This window comes from Mustela lutreola, chromosome 1 (assembly GCF_030435805.1).
Source record: "Mustela lutreola isolate mMusLut2 chromosome 1, mMusLut2.pri, whole genome shotgun sequence".
Lineage (NCBI taxonomy): Eukaryota > Metazoa > Chordata > Mammalia > Carnivora > Mustelidae > Mustela > Mustela lutreola.
In genome coordinates, this window is record NC_081290.1 from 35,179,690 (window position 1) to 35,202,736 (window position 23,047).

Below are 23,047 nucleotides of genomic sequence, written 5' to 3' on the forward strand. Positions count from 1 at the left end.
AAGAAATACCTCTTCATATTTATATCAAGGAATGGGAGGTTGTCTTCCAAAGCCCTGAACAAACGCCATTCTCATCTTGCAGAGTACGAGAATGCAAATCAAGCTTTAAGGTGGTGCTCTTCCTTGAGCTCTTCCTTCTGGATATTTCTAGTATGGAAAAGGAGTTTTCAGATATCTTAAATTATTTTAATTTCATTTTATTAAAACACTGTATTTTATTAGGCAAGAAATAAAATGGTATAAATATTATAAATACATATATAATAGAGATATTATATATACACACACACATGAAATAAAATGTTAGAATTAACAGAACTGGTCTCAGCAGATGATAAACCAGTATTCTAATCAACAGCTTCTAACTCAAGGGACTTTAGGCTCTTCTAAGCTCTTCTAAGCCTCAATTTCTGTTTCTCTAAAATTCAGGTGATAATACCTATGAACAATTATTAATACTATGTCTATAATTTTATGTTTATAAGAGTTTGTCACATAGTAAGCATTCAATAGATGGTAGTAATAATACATCATTATTAATTTGCTACCAGCAAATTAAGTCTTCCATGTAAGTAAATTTTCCAGCTAACTAAAGCTCTTTTTTTTCCAACTAAACTTTTTTTTTTTTAAGTTTTCTATTTATTTCCTGCTTTAAGGAAGTATTTGGAAGTTCAGCCTTCCTGTGCTTTGTTTAAAAAACAGAATCCTAATTTTTTTTTTTTTTTTCTTTTAAATTAAGTAGGCTTCGTACCCAACATGGGGCTTGAACTCAGGACCCTGAGGTCAGGAGTCACATGCTCTTACCAACTGAGCCAGACAACCCCAGAGTCCTAAATATTTTTAATTGGAAAGAATACATCATTTAAAAATGTTTTACACATTTTTCAAACTTTAAGATATGCTTCAGGGTAATACCCTCCCTTAGAGTATTTTACAGAACATGCCCAGGAAATGGAGCTTCTTACTTTTAATGTCATACTTTGACAAAAATTTTAAACAGATTTTCTTTAATTTAGTATTCAGCACTTAGTTTGCCTGGTTTTTGATAGGAATAATAAAGATTACAAAGTTATTTGCTCTCTAATTTAATAGGCACTGGTCTTTTTAAGTAGTCCTACCTGAGCTCTTGAATTTAAATTTACTTTTATTATTGACTTTAGACTTTATTAGGGTTATTGTGACCAGAATAGTACCCAAATAGAACTTTCATATAAGGGGTACCTGGGTGGCTCAGGTCATCTCAGGGTCCTGGGATCAAGTCCTATATCAGGCTCCCTGTTCAGCAGGGATTCTGTTTCTCCCTCTCGCTCTACCTACTACTCCACCTGCTTGTGGTCTCCCTGTGTCAAATAGATAAATTTTTTTAAAAATCTTCATATAATGGTGATTCCATCATTAAGAATTAAATTGTTGGGATGCCTGGGTATCTCGGTTGGGCATCTGCCTTTGGCTCGGGTCATGATCCCAGGATCCTAGGATCAAACCCCACTTTAGGAGCTCTCCCCAGCAGGGAGTCTGCTTCTCCCTCTCAATCTCCTTCTATCCTCTCCTTCTCTCTCTCTCTCTCTCTCTCTCTCTCTCAAATAAATAAATAAATAAATCTTTTAAAAGGGGGGGATTAAATGGGGCACCTGGCTGGCTCAGTCAGTAGAACATGTGATGCTCATTTCTCGGGACTCGATCAGGGTCATGAGCTCAAGCCCCATGTTGGATGTGAAGCCTACTTTTAAAAAAGAAAACAGAATTAAATTGCTATTTGTAAGTACACCAAAGTTGAGTTGGTTTTGTTTCGTTTTAGTTCAGGTAGGTAAAACTGAAATTTAGTGTTTTTAGCCTTCTTAAGAACTAGGTTGTTTGCTTTTTGTTTGTTGTTGTTGTTGTTGTTTTTAATTAACATGTAATGTATTATTTACGCCAGGGGTACAGGTCTGTGAATCATCAGTCTTACACAATTCGTAGCACTCACCATAGAACATACCCTCCCCAGTGTCCATCACCCAACCCATTGCTCCCCCCCCAAACCCCTAGCAGCCCTCAGTTTGTTTCTTGGGATAAGAGGCTCTTACCATTTGTCTCCTTCCCTAACCCCATCTTGTTTCATTTTTTCCCTCCCTACCCCCCACGACCCCCAACCCTGCCTCTCAAATTCGTCATATCAGGGAGAACATATGATAATTGTCTTTCTCTGATTAACTTACTTCACTTAGCATAATACCCTTAGTTCTATCCATGTAGTTGGAAATGATAGGATTTCAGGGGTTTTAATGGCTGCATAGTATTCCATTGTATATACACACAATATCTTCTTTATCCTGTTGATGGACATCTAGGTTCTTTCCATAGTTTAGCTACTGTGGACATTGCTGCTATAAACATACAGGTGCACCGTGCCCCTTCTGATCACTACTTTTGTATCTGTAGGGTAAATACTGAGCAGTGCGATTGCTGGGTCATAGGGTAGCTCTGTTTTCAACTTTTTGAGGAACCTCCATACTGAAGAACTAGGTGTTTTTGTTTGTTTGTTTGTTTTTTCAATAAGCAGCTTTCCTCATTTCCTTTTCTGATATGTTGCTTTTAATCTGGTATAAATTTAAACATTAGTAAACTAAGCATTTTGAGATAATGAGCCTAGTGAGGCTACAGTATGTCTTGATGGATAAAGTGAATGAACATTGGTACCCAGGCTTTGTAACGTTGATTTAAGCTGCACAAAAGCCTTTGTGGGGGGGAAAAAAAGATACAGCTGTGCCTGGCACACATGCTAAAACTGTTATGTCTTTATAGGCACACATAAACCATCTGTTCTTCCCTATGACACCAGTTTGAAAGTAAACTTAATAAAAGAAAACAAAGATAATTTTTTAAGTGAGAGTACTTAAAAAGTTAATAAACTTCTTGGTCATAGTAAATTACTTTACATCATTGTGGTTCACATGGGTGCTGTTTCCCAGATATTTAACAGAAGCATCAAAGTACTCTTAGGTTTCATGTAGGTAAAACTTTCAAGACACCAGTGTCCACATTAGGTTTAATTCATTTATTAGCTATGAAAGTGACAGTTTTTTTCAATGAGAATAATTTTCTTGAAATCCAGTGTGGAGTTATTTTAGTGAATATTAAGTGCTTAATATGTGCACTGTACCATTTTGAATGCTTTGGGAATGAAATAGGTTTTACAATAGAGTAGAGAAAGTAGTTCAGTGAATAACCTGGAGACTGCTTGCCCTGAACTATATGAAAAAATAGGGATGTATTTTATTTAAAATGTGATTTAAGTAATTGAACTCTGATATTTGTCAAGTCTGAATGTGCCATTGAGTTAAAGCTAGAGTTAATGACATGGTTCCTTAAATATGCTTTATTTGAGGAATTAATATGTATCCTGGCCCAAATGTAATTGTTATTGTAATGCACAGTGCCTGAAAAGTCTTGTTTGGACAGTGAAAATACACTTGTTCACTTGATTTTTTTTTTTTTTTTTTTTTTTTGTAGGATTTCTGTAATGACAAGAGTTACATTTCAGAAGAGACCAGAGTACTTCTGTTAACAGGAAAGGTATTATGTACTAGATAATTTGGAAATCTTTGTCTCATGTATATATTATTTCTGCTGTTATTAGAAATAACTTTTAAATGTCCCATGGAATTTATCGTTCCTGATTCTTAAGGACCGTATTGTGGCTTGTAGCATCTTGTTCTATTATGGCTTTTTTCTGCCATAAGTGACTCTTGAATTATGATCATGTGTTCTCATCAGTAGTAGTAGGCTTCAAATTACTCAGAATCCACAAAGCAGATTTTCTTGAAAAATGGTTTAATAAACTTAGATATGTAAGATTTAAAAAAAATAATTTTAAAGTATTAATGAGTTATAATTTTTATTCTATAAAAGTACTATGACATCTAAAAGAGCAATAGAAATTTAATTTTTGATAAAAATAAGTGTCTAAACTGTTATTATATACTTGTAATTGTTTATTCGTATGAAATTATATCTTATGTATTTTGCTGTGTGTTTCAGGGGTACTTTTTACTTTGATTGAACAATAGGAAATAATTAAATACTTCCTATATAAGTAGAAGTAATACTTCTGACTTGTATTCAGATGAACCCAATTTTACAAAATTTATCATTTCTAATAAATTTAGAATTAAACTTTCCAAAGTAAGTTTCTTGGCTTAGGCTAAACAGTATCTTTTACATGTGTCGAAATTTATGTGAATCCCTACAGTAAGGTATAAAATAACATGCATATGTGTAATTTTTAGCCAAAACCTGCTGGAGTACTAGGTGCAGTAAACAAGCCTTTATCAGCAACAGGAAGGAAACCATATGTTAGAAGCACCGGAGCTGAGACTGGAAGCAACATTAATGTAAATTCAGAGCTAAACCCTTCAACCGGAAACCGATCAAGGCAATGTTTTTCCTCCACTTGTCTTTGTTACTATCACTCTCTACTTGTTTCATATTTTATTTTTACCTAAAGCACTAGATCACAAAAACAGACTTTAGGAAACATTTTGGCATAAAATAATAGTGCTGACTTTTAGTATAATTAATGATGGAAATTCAGAGTACACAATTACATTTTGAACCTATGTAACATTCCAAGTGTGTAAAAAAGTAAATGGAACAGAAATGGAAAATTTTTTTTTTTTTTTTTTAAGATTTTCTTTATTTGAGAGAGAGAGTGTGAGAATGAGAGAGAGATTGCAGGGAAGGCTAAGGGGAGAAGCAGACTCTGCACTGAGCAGGGAGCCCGATAGGGGACTCCATCCCAGAACCCCAGGATCATGACCTGAGCTGAAGGCAGATAATTAACCAACTGAGCCACCCAAGTGCCCCAAATTTAAGAATATCTAATATATGTTACAACGAATTTACATAGAAATGCCTATATAAAATAATCAAACACTTAGGAAAACTATGATCATAAAACTCTTTTTTTTTTTTTTTTTTTTTTTTTTTTTTTTTTTTTTTAAGATTTTATTTATTTATTTGTCAGAGACGGAGCAAGCACACAGGCAAACAGAGTGGCAGGCAGAGTCAGAGAGAGAAGCAGGCTCCCTGCGGGGCAAGGAGCCCGATATGGGACTCGATCCCAGGACACTGGGATCATGACCTGAGCCGAAGGCAGCCGCTTAACCAACTGAGCCACCCAGGCATCCGGATCATAAAACTCTTAAATTGAATTTATATGTATTTTAATTTTAACTCAATAAAATCAGTATAGCATGAGTTAAGATAAATTGTTATAACATCTACTTATAAGAATATTCCATGTTTATTTTAACATATCAGGTCTTTACTGTATTAGCTGCATAAAAATTTCTACCTGACCCTATTCTTATCAACACTAAAAATTGAAGCTTTTATAGATTTTTATTCTTTTTTTTTTTTTTAAGATTTTATTTATTTGACAGACAGAGATCACAAGTAGGCAGAGAAGCAGGCAGAGAGAGAGAGGAAGGGAAGCAGGCTCCCTGCTGAGGCAGAGAGCCCAATGCGGGGGGCTTGATGCCAGGACCCATGACCTGAGCAGAGGCTTAACCCACTGAGCCACCCAGGCGCCCCTATAGATTTTTATTTTTACTCATGAAATTTTTTTTTTAAGATTTTATTTATTTATTTGACAGACAGAGATCACAAGTAGGCAGAGAGGCAGGCAAAGAGAGAGAGGAGGAAGCAGGCTCCCTGCTGAGCAGAGAGCCTGATGCGGGGCTCGAACCCAGGACCGTGAGACCATGACCTGAGCTGAAAGCAGAGGCTTTAACCCGGTGAGCCACCCAGGCGCCCCTATAGATTTTTATTCTTACTCATGAAATTTTAACTATAAACTCAGTTGGTTTTGTTTTAAACATTCTTAGATGTAGAACCCCAAATATAAAATAAAATAACATGGAATGTCTACAGTTTACAGAAATGGTGGGTCTCAAAACTCCTCCCCTGCAACCTCTTCTTCCAGCCTTCTTCCTTGCAGAGCATAACAACACAGACTGGAGGGGCACCTGGCGGGCCCAGTGGAACATGCAACTCTTGATCTCAGGATTTGGAGTTCAAGCCCCACTTTGGGCCTAGAGGTTACTTAAAAATAAAATTTTAGGGCGCCTGGGTGGCTCAGTGGGTTAAGCCGCTGCCTTCGGCTCAGGTCATGATCTCAGGGTCCTGGGATCGAGTCCCGCATCGGGTTCTCTGCTCAGCAGGGAGCCTGCTTCCCTCTCTCTCTCTCTCTGCCTGCCTCTCCATCTACTTGTGATTTCTCTCTGTCAAATAAATAAATAAAATCTTTAAAAAAAAAAAAAAATAAAATAAAATAAAATTTTAAGGGATGCCTGGGTGGCTCGGTTGGCTGGACGACTGCCTTCGTTTCAGGTCATGAGCCTGGAGTCTCGGGATCGAGTCCCGCATCGGGCTCCCAGCTCCATGGGGAGTCTGCTTCTCTTTCTGACCTTCTCCTCGCTCATGCTCTCTCTCACTGTCTCTCTCTCAAATAAATATATAAAATCTTTTAAATAAATAAATAAATAAAATCTTTTAAAAAAATAAAAAACACACACACTAGAGACAACACAACTATGTATGCACTGTTCATAATACACCAATCACTGTATTTTTACTTTGTTGAAGGGTTTCTTACCCCCAAGAGAAATTCTTAGAACAGTTACATGATTTTGTTTCTAAACAGCTGTCTGTTGGTTTTAGGCAGTCATTTGTGTCTTACGTTAGTAAGGTTAAAGAGAATCAGTAACATGATATAATACAGCAGTGGTCTATAACCACAGAATATCAGAATCTTGCTAATGTTGCGTCATTTGGCTGGGCTTCTAAATTAGCCTATGCTTGTTTCCTCATTGGTTAGTGAAAGGGTAGGCTCTCTGTCCATGTGAAATAAAGAAGCTTTGGTTTATTTTTCTTCAACAGGGAACAGAGTTCAGAGGCAGTAGAAACTGGAGTTAGTGAAAATGAAGAGAACCCTGTGAGAATTATTTCTGTCACACCTGTGAAGAATATTGACCCAGTAAAGAATAAGGTAAATTTTTAAAATTTAACAAATGGATTTCTCGCAGAGATTATCAGTTTCATGGTAGACGTTAAGAAGCCCCCACTTGACCAGTGACCGTACTGCGTAGTCTCCATTGGCGTACACGGCCTCTTGCCATGCTTTCACTGTGCTTCCTATGTCCTTCTGCCACACTGCTGCGCCCAGAACTGGAAATACTAGGAATTCAGAGTTTTTGAGAGCTTTCAAAGTTTATTGACTCCTATAAGGCATGTGTATCCTGTTTTTATTTCTGTTACAATTTTTGAAAGTTAAATTTACGAGTAACCTTTTAAAATGTACTTGAGTTTTTGTTTAATGGCTACATTCTTTATTGCTGACCTTATAACTGGCACCCGATTTTCTTAACAGTATTGTGGCAGGAGAAAAACAACGGTAAGAATCAGACCTGAGTCTCAGTCCCGGCTCTGCCACTCTTTGGCTGTGTGTTTACTTAGACAGGTTGCTTGACTTCTCTAAGCTTCCGTTTAACTGTAGAATGAAACTGGTCACTTACCTCAGTAGCAATGGCATGGGAATACTATTACTTCTTTTCCTACAGAATCATATTCTCAACATATTTATCTTTTTATTGCCCACCATATATTTATAGTATTCATCAAATGTTTTAGGAGTTGCCTTGGGGTACATAAAATACAAGACTGTACAGTTATTCCCCAAGAGCTGAACTCTTCATACTTACTATGTGAATTCAAACTGAACAGATGAGGTTACTTTCTTAGTCAGTCTTTCACTATTCAGCCTCGTGCTGTGTTATCTGAAATTCGGTGTATCAGTAGATTCAGATAACAGGGAGCCTCTCACTGCCAAAACTCTTGGAATTCAGAAGCCAGTAGACTTGAATATTGTGGGATTCTTGTATAGAATTAAACAGTCTTGATGTAAACAAACTTAGATGCAATGATGCATATTGCCACAGGCATTCATTTAAACATACTTAACTTGTAGAAAGGGGTGGTATGAGGGATAAAAATGTTTATCTGGCACAAAGAACTATAATTTTTCTAGCCTGTGATCTAAAATTCTATGTAAGATATAAATTAATATTATATGTCAGTAATACTTTAATACAAGGTAAATGGGATATTTAAATTCTAATTTTTGAGAAGCCAAATTGTTTATGATTTATGATTAATCTATAATACTATTCTAAACCCTTATTTTAACTTTTTCATGCTTCCTAAGAATTTTATTTTATTTTTTTTATAGATTCCATTAATTTATTTGAGAGAGAGAAAGCACAAACAGGGTGAGGGGCTCAGGGAGCCTGATGTTGGGCTCGATCCCAGGACCCTGAGATCATGACCTGAGCTGAAGGCAGACACTTAAACAACTGAACCACCCAGGCGCCCCTCCAAAGAATGTTTTTATTTTTAAAGATTTCATTCATTTATTTGACAGAGGGAGACACAGCGGGAGAGGGGAATACAAGCAGGAGGAGTGTGAGAGGGAGAAGCAGGCTCAGCCCCAGAATCCCAGGATCATGACCTGAGCCAAAGGCAGAGGCTTAACAAATGACCCAGCCAGGCACCCTTCCAAAGAATGTTGGTTATTTTTTTTTGTTTTGGGGGGGGGGCGGTTGATGTTGTTGATTTTTTTTTGTTTTGTTTTTTGTTTAGGGTTTTTTTTTTTAAGATTTTATTTATTTATTTGACAGATAGTTCATAAGTGGGCAGAGAGGCAGGCAGCAGAGCCAGGGGGGGGCAGGCTCCCCGCTGAGCAGAGAGCCCGGTGCGGGACTGGATCCCAGGACCCTGGGATCATGACCCGAGCTGAAGGCAGAGACTTTAACCTACTGAGCCACCCAGGCGCCCCCCCCAAAGAAAGTTTTAAAAAATTTCGATACAGATCTGAACACACAGAAGTTGTATTTTGACAAAACTTAATTATCTCCCAGTCAGGTCTCCCATAAGTTAATGTTGTCATTTCTTTCCCAAGTCTGAATCCTCAGTCTTCTAGGCTCAAAAAACTGTCCCATTGGTATACTAAAGGAAGAGAAAGATCTAAGAGAGAGTTTCTTGCTGACCAATTTTTCAAAGAGATTAATGCATAAACCAATTTACTATGTGTATAAAAATAATCCAGCAAACTAGATATGGGTGTTTACAAATCAGGACATTCTTGGGGCGCCTGGGTGGCTCAGTGGGTTAAGCCGCTGCCTTCGGCTCAGGTCATGATCTCAGGGTCCTGGGATCGAGTCCCGCATCGAGCTCTCTGCTCTGCAGGGAGCCTGCTTCCTCCTCTCCCTCTCTCTGCCTGTCTGCCTGCTTATGATCTCTGTCTGTCAAATAAATAAATAAAATCTTTAAAAAAAAAAAAAAACAAAAAAAACAAATCAGGACATTCTTGAGGCGCCTGGATAGCTCAGTCAGTTAAGCATCCAACTCTTGATTTTGGCTCAGGTCAAGATCTCGGAGGGGATGTCAAGGCCCACACTGGACTCTGCACTGGATGTGGAACCTGCTTAAGATTCTCTCTCCCTTTGCTACTGCCCCGCTCCATCTCTAAAGGGGAAAAAAAATCAGGACATACTCTCCTGTTATTTACTGTGTGAGGGAGATTAGATTGTAATATGAAGGATGAGGGAAGGAAGTGGTTAAAAGAAGCAAGACCGAGCCCATGGATTCAGGCAAGAGGTGCCGCCTGTGTTGTCCGGAAGGAGTCTTCTTTTTCCTCATACCCGTGGCTAACCAATGGGTTTCTTCTTTCATTTGCTTTTTAATGAGTTCTTCAGACATATGCACATGTACATAATATGCATAAATGTGTAAATACAGTCATGTGCATGATTTTAAATGCACTTTGTTCCTTTTAAAAAGTAATGTATTACTTTTTTTCTTGTCTTACCATTTTTACGTGTGTAAACACATAAACTTAACATAACTTCCTTAAGGAGTTTATTAGAAGCCTTGGAATTCCCGGTCCTCGATAATACTTTCAAAATAATTCATTCCAGTACAGATCTTGATATTTAAGGAATTTATGTTTATAGAATTGTTTTGTGCTCTTTTAGGAGATCATTTCTGATCAGACCACCCAGGGCAATATCAGCAGTGACCGAGGAAAGAAAAGAAATGTAGCAGCAGCTGGCGCAGAGAACATCCAGCAAAAAACAGATGAGAAAGTAGATGAATCAGGACCACCTGCCCCTTCCAAACCCAGGAGAGGACGCCGACCCAAGTCTGAATCTCAGGGCAATGCAACCAAAAATGACGACATAAACAAACCTCTGGGCAAAGGAAGAAAGAGAGCGGCGGTCAGTCAGGACAGCCCCGGGGGTCTGGAAGCCGGCAATGCCAAAGCACCGAAACTGCAAGACGGAGCCAAAAAGGCAGTACCAGCAGAGAGACAGATTGACTTACAAAGGTAATGGGGGCCATACTGTCTGGACCGCATTGAGACGTTTTGTTTTCTTTTTAGCATGTTCCAGTTACCCCAAACTCCGAGGCATTTGGGTCTGCAAACTGCCCTTTGTTTCCTGAGTAGGTTATGATGGCGTTGGTTTCGATCTCATAACCTCCAGGATGCCAGTTTGAAGAGAGATCTTGTTTCTTTTGGTTAATTTTTAATTAGGATATCATGTTTTGCATTTCTGCTTACTAGCAAGGACAGTACTAAATTTTGCTCAGTATCTTTCACATAGTTACATGGGCTTTCCTTCATTTAAAGGGCTGCCTTTGGGTAAAAAGGTCTCAGGATGGGGCACTTAGGTAGCTTAGTTATGTGTCTGCCTTCATCTCAGGTCATGATACTGAGGTCTTGGGATCGAGTCCCAAGTCAGACTCGTGCTTCTGCACTCTTGCTCTTTGTCAAACAAATAAATTCTTTTTTAAAAAGTGCGAGTCTTGGGGGGCGCCTGGGTGGCTCAGTGGGTTAAGCCGCTGCCTTTGGCTCAGGTCATGATCTCAGGGTCCTGGGATCGAGTCCCACATCGGGCTCTCTGCTCAGCGGGGAGGCTGCTTCCCTCTCTCTCTCTGCCTGCCTCTCCGTCTACTTGTGATTTCTCTCTGTCAAATAAATAAAATCTTTAAAAATAAAAGTGCGAGTCTTGGGGCGCCTGGATGGCTCAGTGGGTTAAAGCCTCTGCCTTCAGCTCAGGTCATGATCCTGGGGTCCTGGGATCAAGCCCTGCATCGGATTCTGTGCTCCGCAGGGAATCTGCTTCCCCCTCTCTCTGCCTGCCTCTGCCTACTTATGATCTCTGTCAGGTAAATAAATTTTTAAAAATCTTTTTAAAAAGTTCCGAAAACCAACAAAATAGAGGCGTTATTCCTATTCCATTATTCCTAGCTGCGGTATCCAGGCGGCTTGGGCCTGCTTTGAACACTATTAATTTTTTCAAAGTAAACACTTCAGGCCCCGCGGGACACTCAGCTAAGAGCATCGAGGGGGCACAGAGAGGCAAGGGGCAGGGACCGGCGGTGGCTCGCCTCGCCGCGGACCGCCCACCCGCTCCCAAGATCAACTACGAGCTTTTTTTTTTTTTTTTTTTTTTTTTTTTATATTTTATTCATTTATGTGACAGACAGAGATCACAAATAGGCAGAGAGGCAGGCAGGAGGGGGCGGGGGAGCAGGCTCCCCGCTGAGCAGAGAGCCCAATGTGGGGCTCGATCCCAGGACCCCAGGATCATGACCTGAGCCGAAGGCGCAGGCTTTAACCCACTGAGCCACCCAGGTGCCCCCAACTCCGAGCTTTTTAACTGCAACAACTTTAATATACGCTATTGGAGCTGGAATTACCGCGGCTGCTGGCACCAGACTTGCCCTCCAATGGATCCTCCTTAAAGGATTTAAAGTGGACTCATTTCAATTACAGGGCCTCGAAAAAAAAAATCTTAAAAAAAAATAAAAGGGGGAGGGTCTCAGAATGGAGAAGACAAAAGTCATAGCACACATACAGGTATATCCTACTCTTGAATTCTACTTGTTAGAGTTAATTTTAATACAAGTCAGCAGTTTACCTCTTTTCCCCACTCTCCAGTGAAACCATCTCACAGCTACTCCTCTTTGATCATTCTTGGGCTTCTTGGGCTGGATCTTCAGTTTCTCCGTCCTGTAATGGTGGTGTTCCACCAGCAGATCTAGAAGTTGGCTCCTTTCAGACTTGGCCTACAGTTAGAACTTAGCCCTATCCCCTTCTTTTTTCTTTGTGTATCTGTACTGTTCATCTCCCCTTGAATGAGATTGAAAGCATCTAAATTCTTTGTAGGAAAGAGACAATCTTGATCATCTTAGGATGATCCTACCAGCTATCACAGTGTTGCCTGAAGCGTATGTATTAACAAGTACATTTTTTAAATTACTATTCATGTTAAATTTTCTTACATTTTAAGTGTCTCAAGCTACCTTTTACAATATCCCATGGGAGCAGACCCAGGCCCAAACCTGATCTAAGTAATGCATGTTTCTCCTACTCACTTCTAGTGTTATGGACTAAAGATCTAAATCTTCGACCTAGAACATCATATTTGACCTCAGCCTCCTCTTTGTCATCAGTAAGACAGTATAATAAATAGGGGCACCTGGGTGGCTCAGTCGAGTAAGCATCTGCCTTTGGCTCAGGTCATGATCCCAGGGTCCTGGGATCGAGCCCTACATCAAGCTCCTGGCTCACCGGAAAGCCTGTTCTCTCTCTCCCACTCCTCCCGCTTGTGTTGCCTCCCTTGTTTCTCTCTGTTAGATAAATAAAAAATTTTTAAATCTTAAGAAAGTATAGGGGCACCTGGGTGGCTCAGTGGGTTAAAGCCTCTGCCTTTGGCTCAGGTCATAATCCCAGGGTCCTGGGATTGAGCCCCACGTTGGGCTCTGCTCAGCGGGGAGCCTGCTTCCTCCTCTCTCTCTGCCTGCCTCTCTGCCTACTTGTGATCTCTCTTTGTCAAATAAATAAATAAAATCTTAAAAAAAGAAGTATAATAAATAATACCTTCTTCAAAGGACTGTCTTAGGAATTAAGTGGATCAATAAATATAAAGCACTTAACCAAGTGCCCTTCACAGAATAAGGGCTCAGTCATTTTTGTAAACATGGTTTGGAATTCTAGTTTCTCTACCCCTTAATACACTTTCCAGTTACACAGAAGTTGAATAGTTTCTTCAAGATGGCCAGAATTTTCTGAAGGGTTTCTAAAATTCTCTTCTAGTCGTTCCATTAGTACTGATCACCACACACAGGCCACTTGGGCCACCTGACCTGACCTCTCATTCACTGTGCTTTTTTTGCCTTCTAACCTAAATATCCAGGGTACTTACTTGCTCCCTGAAAATGTTTTCAGTAACCACCAGACCTTGTCTCTGATTAGCGCCTGGTAAAGCCCCCTGCTCTACTTCTGCTGCACGATGTGCCCCAACATCACCAAACCAACAAAACAGCTTCCATGCCAGAGACTGCTTAAAAATAGCACTGAGCCTTCTTGAAAATCTAAAAATGTCTTGAGGGAAAAACACCTTAGAGTTCTCGAGTATGCTGGCTAGTAAGTCACAGGGGGCAGTGTGTTAGCCAAAACAGGAGTTCTGTGATTGTTTCATATTCTCAGTGAAGCTAGGTGGTTAAATTAAATGTACTTGACAGCGCTGTACTAGCTTAACTCGGTAGAATAGATCAGATATTTTGCACACATATTTCAGAAACTTGTGATCGAACTGTCCGCTACTGATTTAACAAAACATAGAAGTACATTCTGAAACTTTCTCCCAGGCTTCCTTTTATCTTTTCCTAAACCTGATACACACGTCTGCCCTTCCATTCTAGGTTTATCACTTAAGCCTGGAATCCTGGTGAACTGCTGAGTGCAAGTTCACGTACTCCACAAACTACCGCACATGATCCCCTCTCGTGTAGAGCTGAATGCCTTGTGGGCACATCCGTATTGCTCCTGGTACTCGTCATCCGTTCTTTTAACAGATACTCAACTGACAAGAGTGCTGGGCATCGTGTGGGTGTCAGCGATACAAGTGTATTGGAAGTGGAAAGGTTCTTGCCCTTATTTCCCTAGCATGTCAGCTCCAGAAGAGACCAGAAAACGTTTGCATTTGGTCTGCTGAATATTACAGTAAAAGTATAGGATTTTTTTTTTTTAAGATACATTTACTTGACAGAGAGCACAGGCAGGGGAAGCAGCAGAGGGAGAGGGAAGAGCGGGCTTCCCGCTGAGCAGGGAACCTGATGTGGGGTTTGATCCCAGGACCCTGGGATCATGACCCGAGCTCAACCAACGGAGCCACCCAGGCACTCCTAGGATTTTCTTAATTACTACATAAAACAATGAAATTCCAACACATCCTATAACATGGATGAACCCTAAGGAAATTGTGCTAAGTGAAATAAGCTATACCCCAAAAGACAGATGTCGTTGGATTCACTTTGTCTGAGCTACCTCAAGCCATCACATTCGTATACACATAAAGTGGAAAGGTGGCCGCCAGGGTGATGAGAGAGTAGTAAGCTCTAGTGTTCAGTGGGTACACAGAGTTTCATTTGGGAAAGAGGAAAACATTCTAGAAATGAATAGCCTTGATTGTACAACATTGTGAATGTACTTAATGCCACTGAACTTTGTACTTAAAAATGGTTAAAGTGGTAAATGTTTAAGTCATAAATTTTACTACAACAAAAAAATTGCTACATAAGAAAAATGATCTCCAACACTTATATAGTACTGATTATGAGCCAAGCTCAATTCTGAGGTCTTTGTTAATCTATTAAATCCTTAAAACACCTCTTTGTGGTAAGTTCTACCATTATTCCCAGGTCACAAAGAACAGGAAACCCAGGTATAGGGACCCCACATAGCTTTTGGTCTCTGCTTATATAAATACTGGAACCAGGATTAAACCCTCCAGAGTTTGTAACTGCCATGCTAAATTGTATTTTAAATAAAATTAAGTCTTGATTTTTAAGGCACTATACATGCAAACAAAACTGGTGTAACAGAATGCTTTGAAAATACTTCTAGCGGCACCTGGGTGGCTCAGTCTGTTAAGTATCTGCCTTCAGCTCAGGACATGATCCCAGGGTCCTGGGATCAAGACCTGCATGGGGCTCCCTGCTCGTCGGGAAGCCTGCTTCTCCCTCTCCCTCTTCCCAGGCTTGTGTTCCCTCTCTCTCGCTGTCTCTCTGTCAAATAAATAAAATATGGGGGGGAAAAAAGAAAGGAAAATACTTCTACACTTTATTTTCTTGTGTACCTTAAATAGCTAATGTAGTTCATAAGTGTAATAGTTTCCATAATGGAGTCCATTTGCATTGTTAATTTTTATAACTCTTATGAAAAAAGCTAGTTTAGTTAGTTATTTTTAAGTTTATTTAAGTAATGTCTGTACCCATTGTGGGGCTCAAACTTAAGACCTTGCGATCAACAGTCGCATGCTCTTCCAGCTGAGCCAACCAGGAGCCCCTAAAGCTATTTTATTTAAAATAACCACAGGTTAAACCAAACAGACCAACTATCGTCATCTTTTTAACCTCTTTCGGAGTTCATGCAAACAAAAGCCCCTGCTTGTTAGCATCAGGGAGGAATAAACCAAGCAGTAGATCAGAGCTTCTTGGAAGCGGCACACTTAAAGAAAAGGAAGCACCCCACGCTAAGAACATTATGGGTAGAATAATGTGCAGAATATATTTGGGGTGGGGCTTGGCATATTTATTAATAAAATAATAGTAATAATAGGGAAAGATTGTTAAACATCTGCTTGCCTTGCCAACAGTCAGTATGAAGCAGGTACAAGCCTAGGTTAAAGGTAAGGAGACCTGAACAGACTATCTGTGGGCACCTGGCCGGTGCCACACAGAGCATGACTTGGGACCCAGGAGCATCCCTTAGTAAGCACCCCAGTGTGCTGGTCCCCGCTCATAGTTTGTCGTATTTTGAAACGTTTTTGAAATAACTGAACATTCCTAACTCTGTTTTTCCTCTTAAGATACTGTGTAATGATGTAAAAGATAACGTATAGTTACCACCAAAAGACAGAGTAGGCACACCAAGTCAAAAGTTCCTTATTTGTGATTCAGCTGGTATTTTAACCATCTCAGCTTAAGGAGAAATGTTAAATGGTCAAAATCCTGAAGATACTGGCTTCATTTTTATTTCATGGTGGGACTGTAGCTTCCACCTTCCTACAAGATTAAACCTACTTCTCACTGGGGCATCTGGCTGGCTCAGTAGGGCGTGCCACTCTTGATCTCGGGGTCATGAGTTCAAGCCCCATGTTGGGCATAGACTTTATTTAAAAATTAATAAATAAAAGTAAACATGTGCCAGCCACAGTCTAGGTACTTCTGTACGCCACCCTGTTCAATCCTGCAGCACTCTTCGGTAGGACTCTTGATAAATGGTAGCCTCTAGAGCTGTTCTAATACCACGCCAGCACTTGTAATGTGTAGCACGCGCTGACCCTCTAGAATTCCTCTTACTCAGTCCTCTTCCTGAGAATATTAGGTCAATAATAATTACTTATAGTATGATTCCTACTTGTATAATTTATTTATTAATTCAGGGGTGGATACTTTATCCAAAACATGGATAGTATATACAGAAATTTACTGGCCTAGATTTTGCTTCTTTTTTTTTTTTTTTTTTTTTTTTTTTAAAGATTTTATTTATTTATTTGACAGAGAGAAATCACAAGTAGGTAGAGAGGCAGGCAGAGAGAGAGAGGAGGAAGCAGGCTCCCTGCCGAGCAGAGAGCCCGATGCGGGACTCGATCCCAGGACCCTGAGATCATGACCTGAGCCGAAGGCAGCGGCTTAACCACTGAGCCACCCAGGCGCCCCTAGATTTTGCTTCTTTAATCTGGGAGTTGATGCTGAGCATTTTACTTGTAAACTTAACTATAGAATTTTTAGATACCCTTGGAATTTTGCAGCAAATATATTATTCCCTCAGCTGTTGCATGTGTGTGCTTGCGTATACATGTGCACGTTCTGGTAAATGTGCCTGTCTGTATTTGGGGCTATATTTGGAATTGTTCCTTGAGAAAATCCCTGGAATTTATCCTGTACATTCATAATAATTAGCCATTTGTTTAATTGTGGTCAGGAAACAGTATCTGACAACTGGACAATTAATGTTGTTTTTCTGAGTTTTGGGTGAAGGGTAGATCAGCGTTTCAGTTACTAAGTTTACTTGTTTTTTCTTTGTTTTTGAGCTGTTATCCAGACAGCAAACAGTCCAAATATTTTGCGCTGAAAATGTATTTTTATAGGTCTGTTGATTCTTCAGTATGCTTTGCTTACACTTAAGGCTAAATTATTTTTTTTAAAGATTTTATTTATTTGTTTGACAGGGAGAGAGGGAACACAAGCGGCGGGGGTGGGGGGGTGAGGGGAGAGGGAGAAGGAGGCTTCCCCTTGAGCAGGGAGCCTGACTCGGGGCTGGATCCCAGAACCCTGGGGCCATGACCAGAGCCAAACGCAGATGCCTAGTGGCTGAGCCACCCAGGCACCCCAGGGCTAAATTCTTCCACAAGGAAGAGACTATCAGGAGATACTAGTGGAGAAACAGTCCTTAAATTTGGGACTTCCGAAGAAACTAAATATAAAGAAATTATCTATAGGAAAATAGACTGTAGTTTTCCCTGCTTTGGGATGAGTATGTTTTGCTTAGCATGCTTAGTGGAGAAGTGTTCAAGAATCTTGGATTTTTTTTTTTTTTAAAGCAAAGAATTTCCTACTTCCTCTGCTCATTTGGGTATTAAGAAAGTTTCCTGTCATTACCTGGGTTCGTATCTTAAAATCATAGTAACCCCTAAGTATATATACTCATGAGTTACACAACCACTTAGATATGAATACTTTTGCAGTAATAGGTGAATTTTTATCAAAATAATAAGACATTTCTTAGAAGCCAGGTGCTTGGATATGATGACAGTTCACTTTGGGACATAGTATCAAGTGCATGGAATTCTTCCAGTGATCTGGATCATGTAAGTCTGTGAGAGCACCCAGGAAGATACTGAGAACTCAGAGCTGGTAAAGGGAAGCTTCCTGAAGGTGCAGCGGGCAGCTTCTGGAAGATTTTTTGATAGAACATTAAATCTGTTTTATATATTATAACAAATTAACTTTTTTTTTTTTTTTTTTTTAGATTTTATTTATTTATTTGACAGAGAGAAATCACAAGTAGATGGAGAGGCAGGCAGAGAGAGAGAGAGGGAAGCAGGCTCCCTGCTGAGCAGAGAGCCCGATGCGGGACTCGATCCCAGCACCCTGAGATCATGACCTGAGCTGAAGGCAGCAGCTTAACCCACTGAGCCACCCAGGCACCCCAAATTAAGTCTTCTTAAGAATCTTAATCACTTAGGTTGTTTTTTAAGCACTGACATCTTAGTAATATGATTCCATAAGATTCCATATGTAGTGGAATACAAGTAAACAACTTCCTTACCTTTCTGCCAAGTTTGGAATTGTTGCAAAGGAGACCCAGTTTTAATACTGATATGGCTGAGGAAAGATGGAGAAAGGACAGGCCAGGTAGCTAACAATGGCTTGCCTCTACATTGAACCACCACAGGCAGACCTGAATGCCCCTTTTGGAGGCAAAAGAAACCAAATCTAGGAGAGGACAAGCCCAGCACGCTTAGTTTCTCCCACCCCTCACCTCTCAACTATTAGATGGGTTCTTTCTCCTCCCAAAGAGGAGTTAGGTGAGAGAAGAGAGACCATATCCCCCCATGCTCATACTTCGAGAAATTAGACTCTCTCTCCTTACTGGGGAAATGGGACCAGTGGGGGTTTGATGCCTCTAAATTTTCCTCCTTGTTTTTTTATTTGGTTGGTTGGTTGGTTTTGTTCTTGGTATACTGAAATGCATGTGTTTGGGGAGCCCCTGGGTGGCTTGGTTGGTTGAGTGTCTGACTTCGGCTCAGGTCATGATCTCATGGCTCTGGAATCCAGCCCCACATCAGGCTCCGTGCTCCGTGGGGAGTCTGCTTCTCCCTCTGCACCTGCTCCTCCCTCTGCTCAGGCGCTCTCTCAAATACATAAAATCTTTTTAAGAAATAAATAAGATGGATGTGTTTACCCAGTTCGGAAATCAGAACTTCTTTTGCTGCTTATAAATAGTGCCCACTAGGGCGCTTGGGTGGCTCAGTTGGTTAGGCAATTGCCTTCGGTCACATCATGATCCTGGAGTCCCAGGTTCGAGTCCTGAATCAGGCTCCCAGTTCCACAGGGAGTCTGCTTCTCCCTTTGACCTTCTGCCCTCTCATGCTCTCTCTCATTGTCTCACTCTCAAATAAATAAATAAAATCTAAAAATTAAAAAAAAAAAAAATGTTTAAAAAAGGTGCCCGGTAACTTTTTTTCTGTAATACAATTTTGAAATAATACTAATGACAAATTACAGTTATTTCAAATAAATAGCTTTTATTGTTGTTTTTTTTTGTAAGCAAATCTGCCATTGGGTAGCAGCACCTAATGGCTGAAAATAAAAACTTCTCTCTTCATTGGGATTTTGTGTTTATATAGTTTAGAGAAGGATTCCTTAAAACAAGGTCTCAGATGAAAAATGGGAAAATAATTTTGAGATTTTTAGATAATAACTATAGAAATGAAGTAATTCTGGTTTGGTGTGTTTTCCTGTTTATGTCTTTTCTAACTTTGCTTTCTTCTACTCCCCTCCCCAAGGTAAAAAGAAAACTCATTTGCAAAGGGAGAAAATGAAAGCCAAACAGAAGCAGGCTCCAGCTTCTGCAAAAACTTGGATTCAAAATGTCCCTAAACAGAAGATGAAGTTAACTTCAGAACACACTTTCTGCCTTGAAAACTGAAAGAAGCTATTACTTCCTTTTCAATTGACCACAAGTCCTTTGATGGAAATGTACAGCAGAAACTCTTGAGAGAGAGGCTAAAGCAACTCTATTCTTCCCTTCCCCTAGACTTTTCTTAGGAAAAGTCAATAATTAAGCAAATTGCTTAACACTTGGTTCCAGTTCCTGCATATCTGGAGTTTAAAGGCATAATCCACCATTGATTTCCATGCTGCAGTTTTTATTTTAAAGAAAGTAACAGGATGTCCTTACACTGACACTGAAAAGTCATCAATTTTAGAGCCAGGAATTCCCATGTTACACAGAAAACAAACAAACAAACAAACAAAAAAAAAAAAAGTCTACTGAATTAATTTTTTAGAAGAAAAGAGATCAGATTAAATATTTCTTTGTTTTTCCTTTTGGAAACTTTTATGTATAATTCTTTCTGCCTGCCTACTTTTCTGCAAAAATGAGATGTACAGATTTCAGTTCCCTGCTATGAAAAGTGATGTGGTGGCAATTTTATAAATGTTGCTTTCTGATTTTTATCAGAGTGAGAAAATAATTAAAATTATTATTGATTTCATATCACTTCATATTTTGATTTCCCCTCCATTTTAGTTTAATATAATTTGCAATAAATGTACATATTGTTGTTTGTTTCATAAAGCATATCACTTTAAAATGGTTTTTACTCCTGTGATTATGTTGGAATATTTGGAATTTTAAAGGAGTAAAGACTGCCCAGCATTTGGTTTTATAATGTTTGTCACCAGATTTTTATTATTGATGTAAAGAAAAAGTCAATTTTTTTAAATAGTTGGACTTTGGCAGCTTTGTAAGGAAAGTTGGAGGTGTTTAGGGTGGCTATCAAGCTTCAGCATTGTGCTGATGGGAAATAAGTATTTTGCTTTTGTCTGCCGGTCTGGGCTCAGTTTTTATGTTTATTTTAGAAGACAACTGTTGCATCAATATATTGTTTCTTGGCATTGTTCAGCATAGGTAATGTGTGCACTTTTTGTGTACACATACTCATATTTAAGTTTTTTGCATAAAATAAATGCTTCTAGATGTCATATGGTAGTCTTTTTTAATCTCTTTACCATATTATGTTTTCTTGTGAGTTTCTTTTTATGTAAAGGGCTAAAGTCATGAATAACATGATTACAGTCAACTCTCCATTATCTATATAAAATAGTGACTATGCCTCGGGTTTCAGGTTTTGCAGTCATAATTTAAATCACAAACTTAATGAAACCAAGTATATTGCAAGAGCTAATCAGGAGGAACTTGAACTTTGTCCTTTTTCATGCTCAGAGTTGGAGCTGCCCCCCATTCTGTACTTGAGGCTCTTTCCCAAGCCCTCACTGAATGTGCTCACTCGGTTCCTTGCACATTCCTAGTGAGGGTCAGAAGACCTAAATGACACTTGCATTAGAACTTGGTCTTAGGAGGCTGTAGTCTACAAGGGATGTAAAACAGCAAACGTGAGCTATGTCAGAAAATAATTACTATGTTAAATGTGAAATTTGCTAGCAGGAAATGTCACTTATCTCATAGATAATCAAGAGTTGGCTGTATATTGACTCAGTGAAAGATGGGTAATTCTTTCAAATATGCATGTACACACATTGAGGTATCAGATGACAGTTAGGGAACAGTGGATACAAGTGACAAATACCTTTGAAAAGGGCAAGAAAAGCCCTCACTCTTCTTGTTGCCTCTTCATAACCCTTTAGAAGGAAAGTATAAAATATTGCCTCCAACATGCTGAAAAAGAATATCTATGCATAAGCATCAGAAAAGTCCCTCAAGCAAACAGTGGACATGTATATTTAGAAAGATTTTAAAGTGCTCTTAGCATCAGACATCTTGATTCTTAAGGCCACTCATCTGTCACCAATAAGCACACTGGTAGGGACCTTTTCAACTCCTTTTGATTACTCAAAGAGTCACAGCTGACTAGATTACCTAGTGTTAAGTCATATTTATAACATAATGTAGCAGAACCATTTGCATCTGTTTGCGGCTGCTTCGATTTTTTTTGCAGGAGAGGAGTTTAGCTAAAAGGATTTGGTCCACAGGTATATGTAAATGGCCCCCCTGGTTCATTAATCCGAGGCAAGCGTCTGGCACTAAGGGAAGGGAGAGTAGGAAGATGAAAAGATTGAGATGATGGGGCGGGACTTAAGGGACATTTGTCAGTTTTCCTTTGAAAAAAGGAAAAAGTTAAATCCCTTAGGAATTTGATATTCACATCTCAGAGAAATACAACACAAAGTGCAGACTTATATTTGAGAATTAATGTTAACCCTTTGTGTCTAGTTTGAAGCTTCTTGTATTTGTCTAAAACTACAAGCCAGAATTTTGTATCTCCTTTGATAAAAAGTGTGTATAATGTAAAGTAGTTTTGCATATTCTTGTGCTGCACATGGGCTGAATTTTTAAAAATTTTTTTAAAGACTTGAAGCAGAACCTTGTAATTTGTGTAAATGATGAGTGTAAAATCCTACCATAAAATGCTAAAAATATGCATTGTTTCAAATAAAACCAAGAAATGCAGCATTATATAGTAGTGTGGAACCCTGAATATTCATGTATCCCCTGGTATGTCACAAGCTGATAAAATATCTGCTTATCCTTACAAGAAATCCAATGTAATCATAAATTGAAAAAAGTCAAGCCTTCAGACTTACTGGTTACGTACTATGATCTGACCTACAGTGACAGGGAGAACATAATAGATGATAAATTCTGATAGACCTTTGCAAAACTTTAGAAGTTGTTTTTTTACCCAAGAATTTAAAAGTGGCCTTTCATTTATACCGATGCATCTATTTATTGCAAATTTTGGACATGCACATTAAGTTTAAAAACTGATGGAGAGCAAGCAAATTGCATGTATCTGGAATAAGAAATGCACAGAATGAGAAATAAAGCTAGCTATCCTGCCTGGTTCTGTATTTTACCCTCAATGGGATTATCATTCTGCACCTTGGTATTTGTATTGTCAAGACTTTACGGCCTCCACTATTCACATGGATAAACTGTTCATACAAACCACTGGAGAACAGCCAAGTTTCAGTCTGACAACAAGCTTTGCAGCCTGACTCAGTAGTAGTGATGGCGCTGCTCACAAAAAGTCGGTGTTGGCCATTAGCCAGTAACAGTGTAGAACGATGGAAACGAATGTGCGTAACCGCACACCTCCTCAGCCTGTAAATCAGAGCTCCAAGTTTT

General features: G+C 39.3%; 1 protein-coding gene across 2 annotated transcripts in view; it reads left to right on the top strand.

The window, feature by feature from the left end:
• The window catches only part of PDS5A (PDS5 cohesin associated factor A), a 143,731-nt gene extending 120,961 nt beyond the window's left edge, over positions 1-22,770 (top strand). For both annotated transcript variants that reach the window (XM_059163195.1, XM_059163187.1), the window contains exons 29-33: positions 3,493-3,555; positions 4,269-4,414; positions 6,922-7,030; positions 10,074-10,426; positions 19,683-22,770. In XM_059163195.1, the coding sequence (XP_059019178.1) occupies positions 3,493-3,555; positions 4,269-4,414; positions 6,922-7,030; positions 10,074-10,426; positions 19,683-19,686 (675 nt within the window). In that variant the 3' untranslated portion in view covers positions 19,687-22,770. The remainder of the gene's footprint in view (positions 1-3,492; positions 3,556-4,268; positions 4,415-6,921; positions 7,031-10,073; positions 10,427-19,682) is intronic.
• Positions 22,771-23,047: the final 277 nt, after the last annotated feature.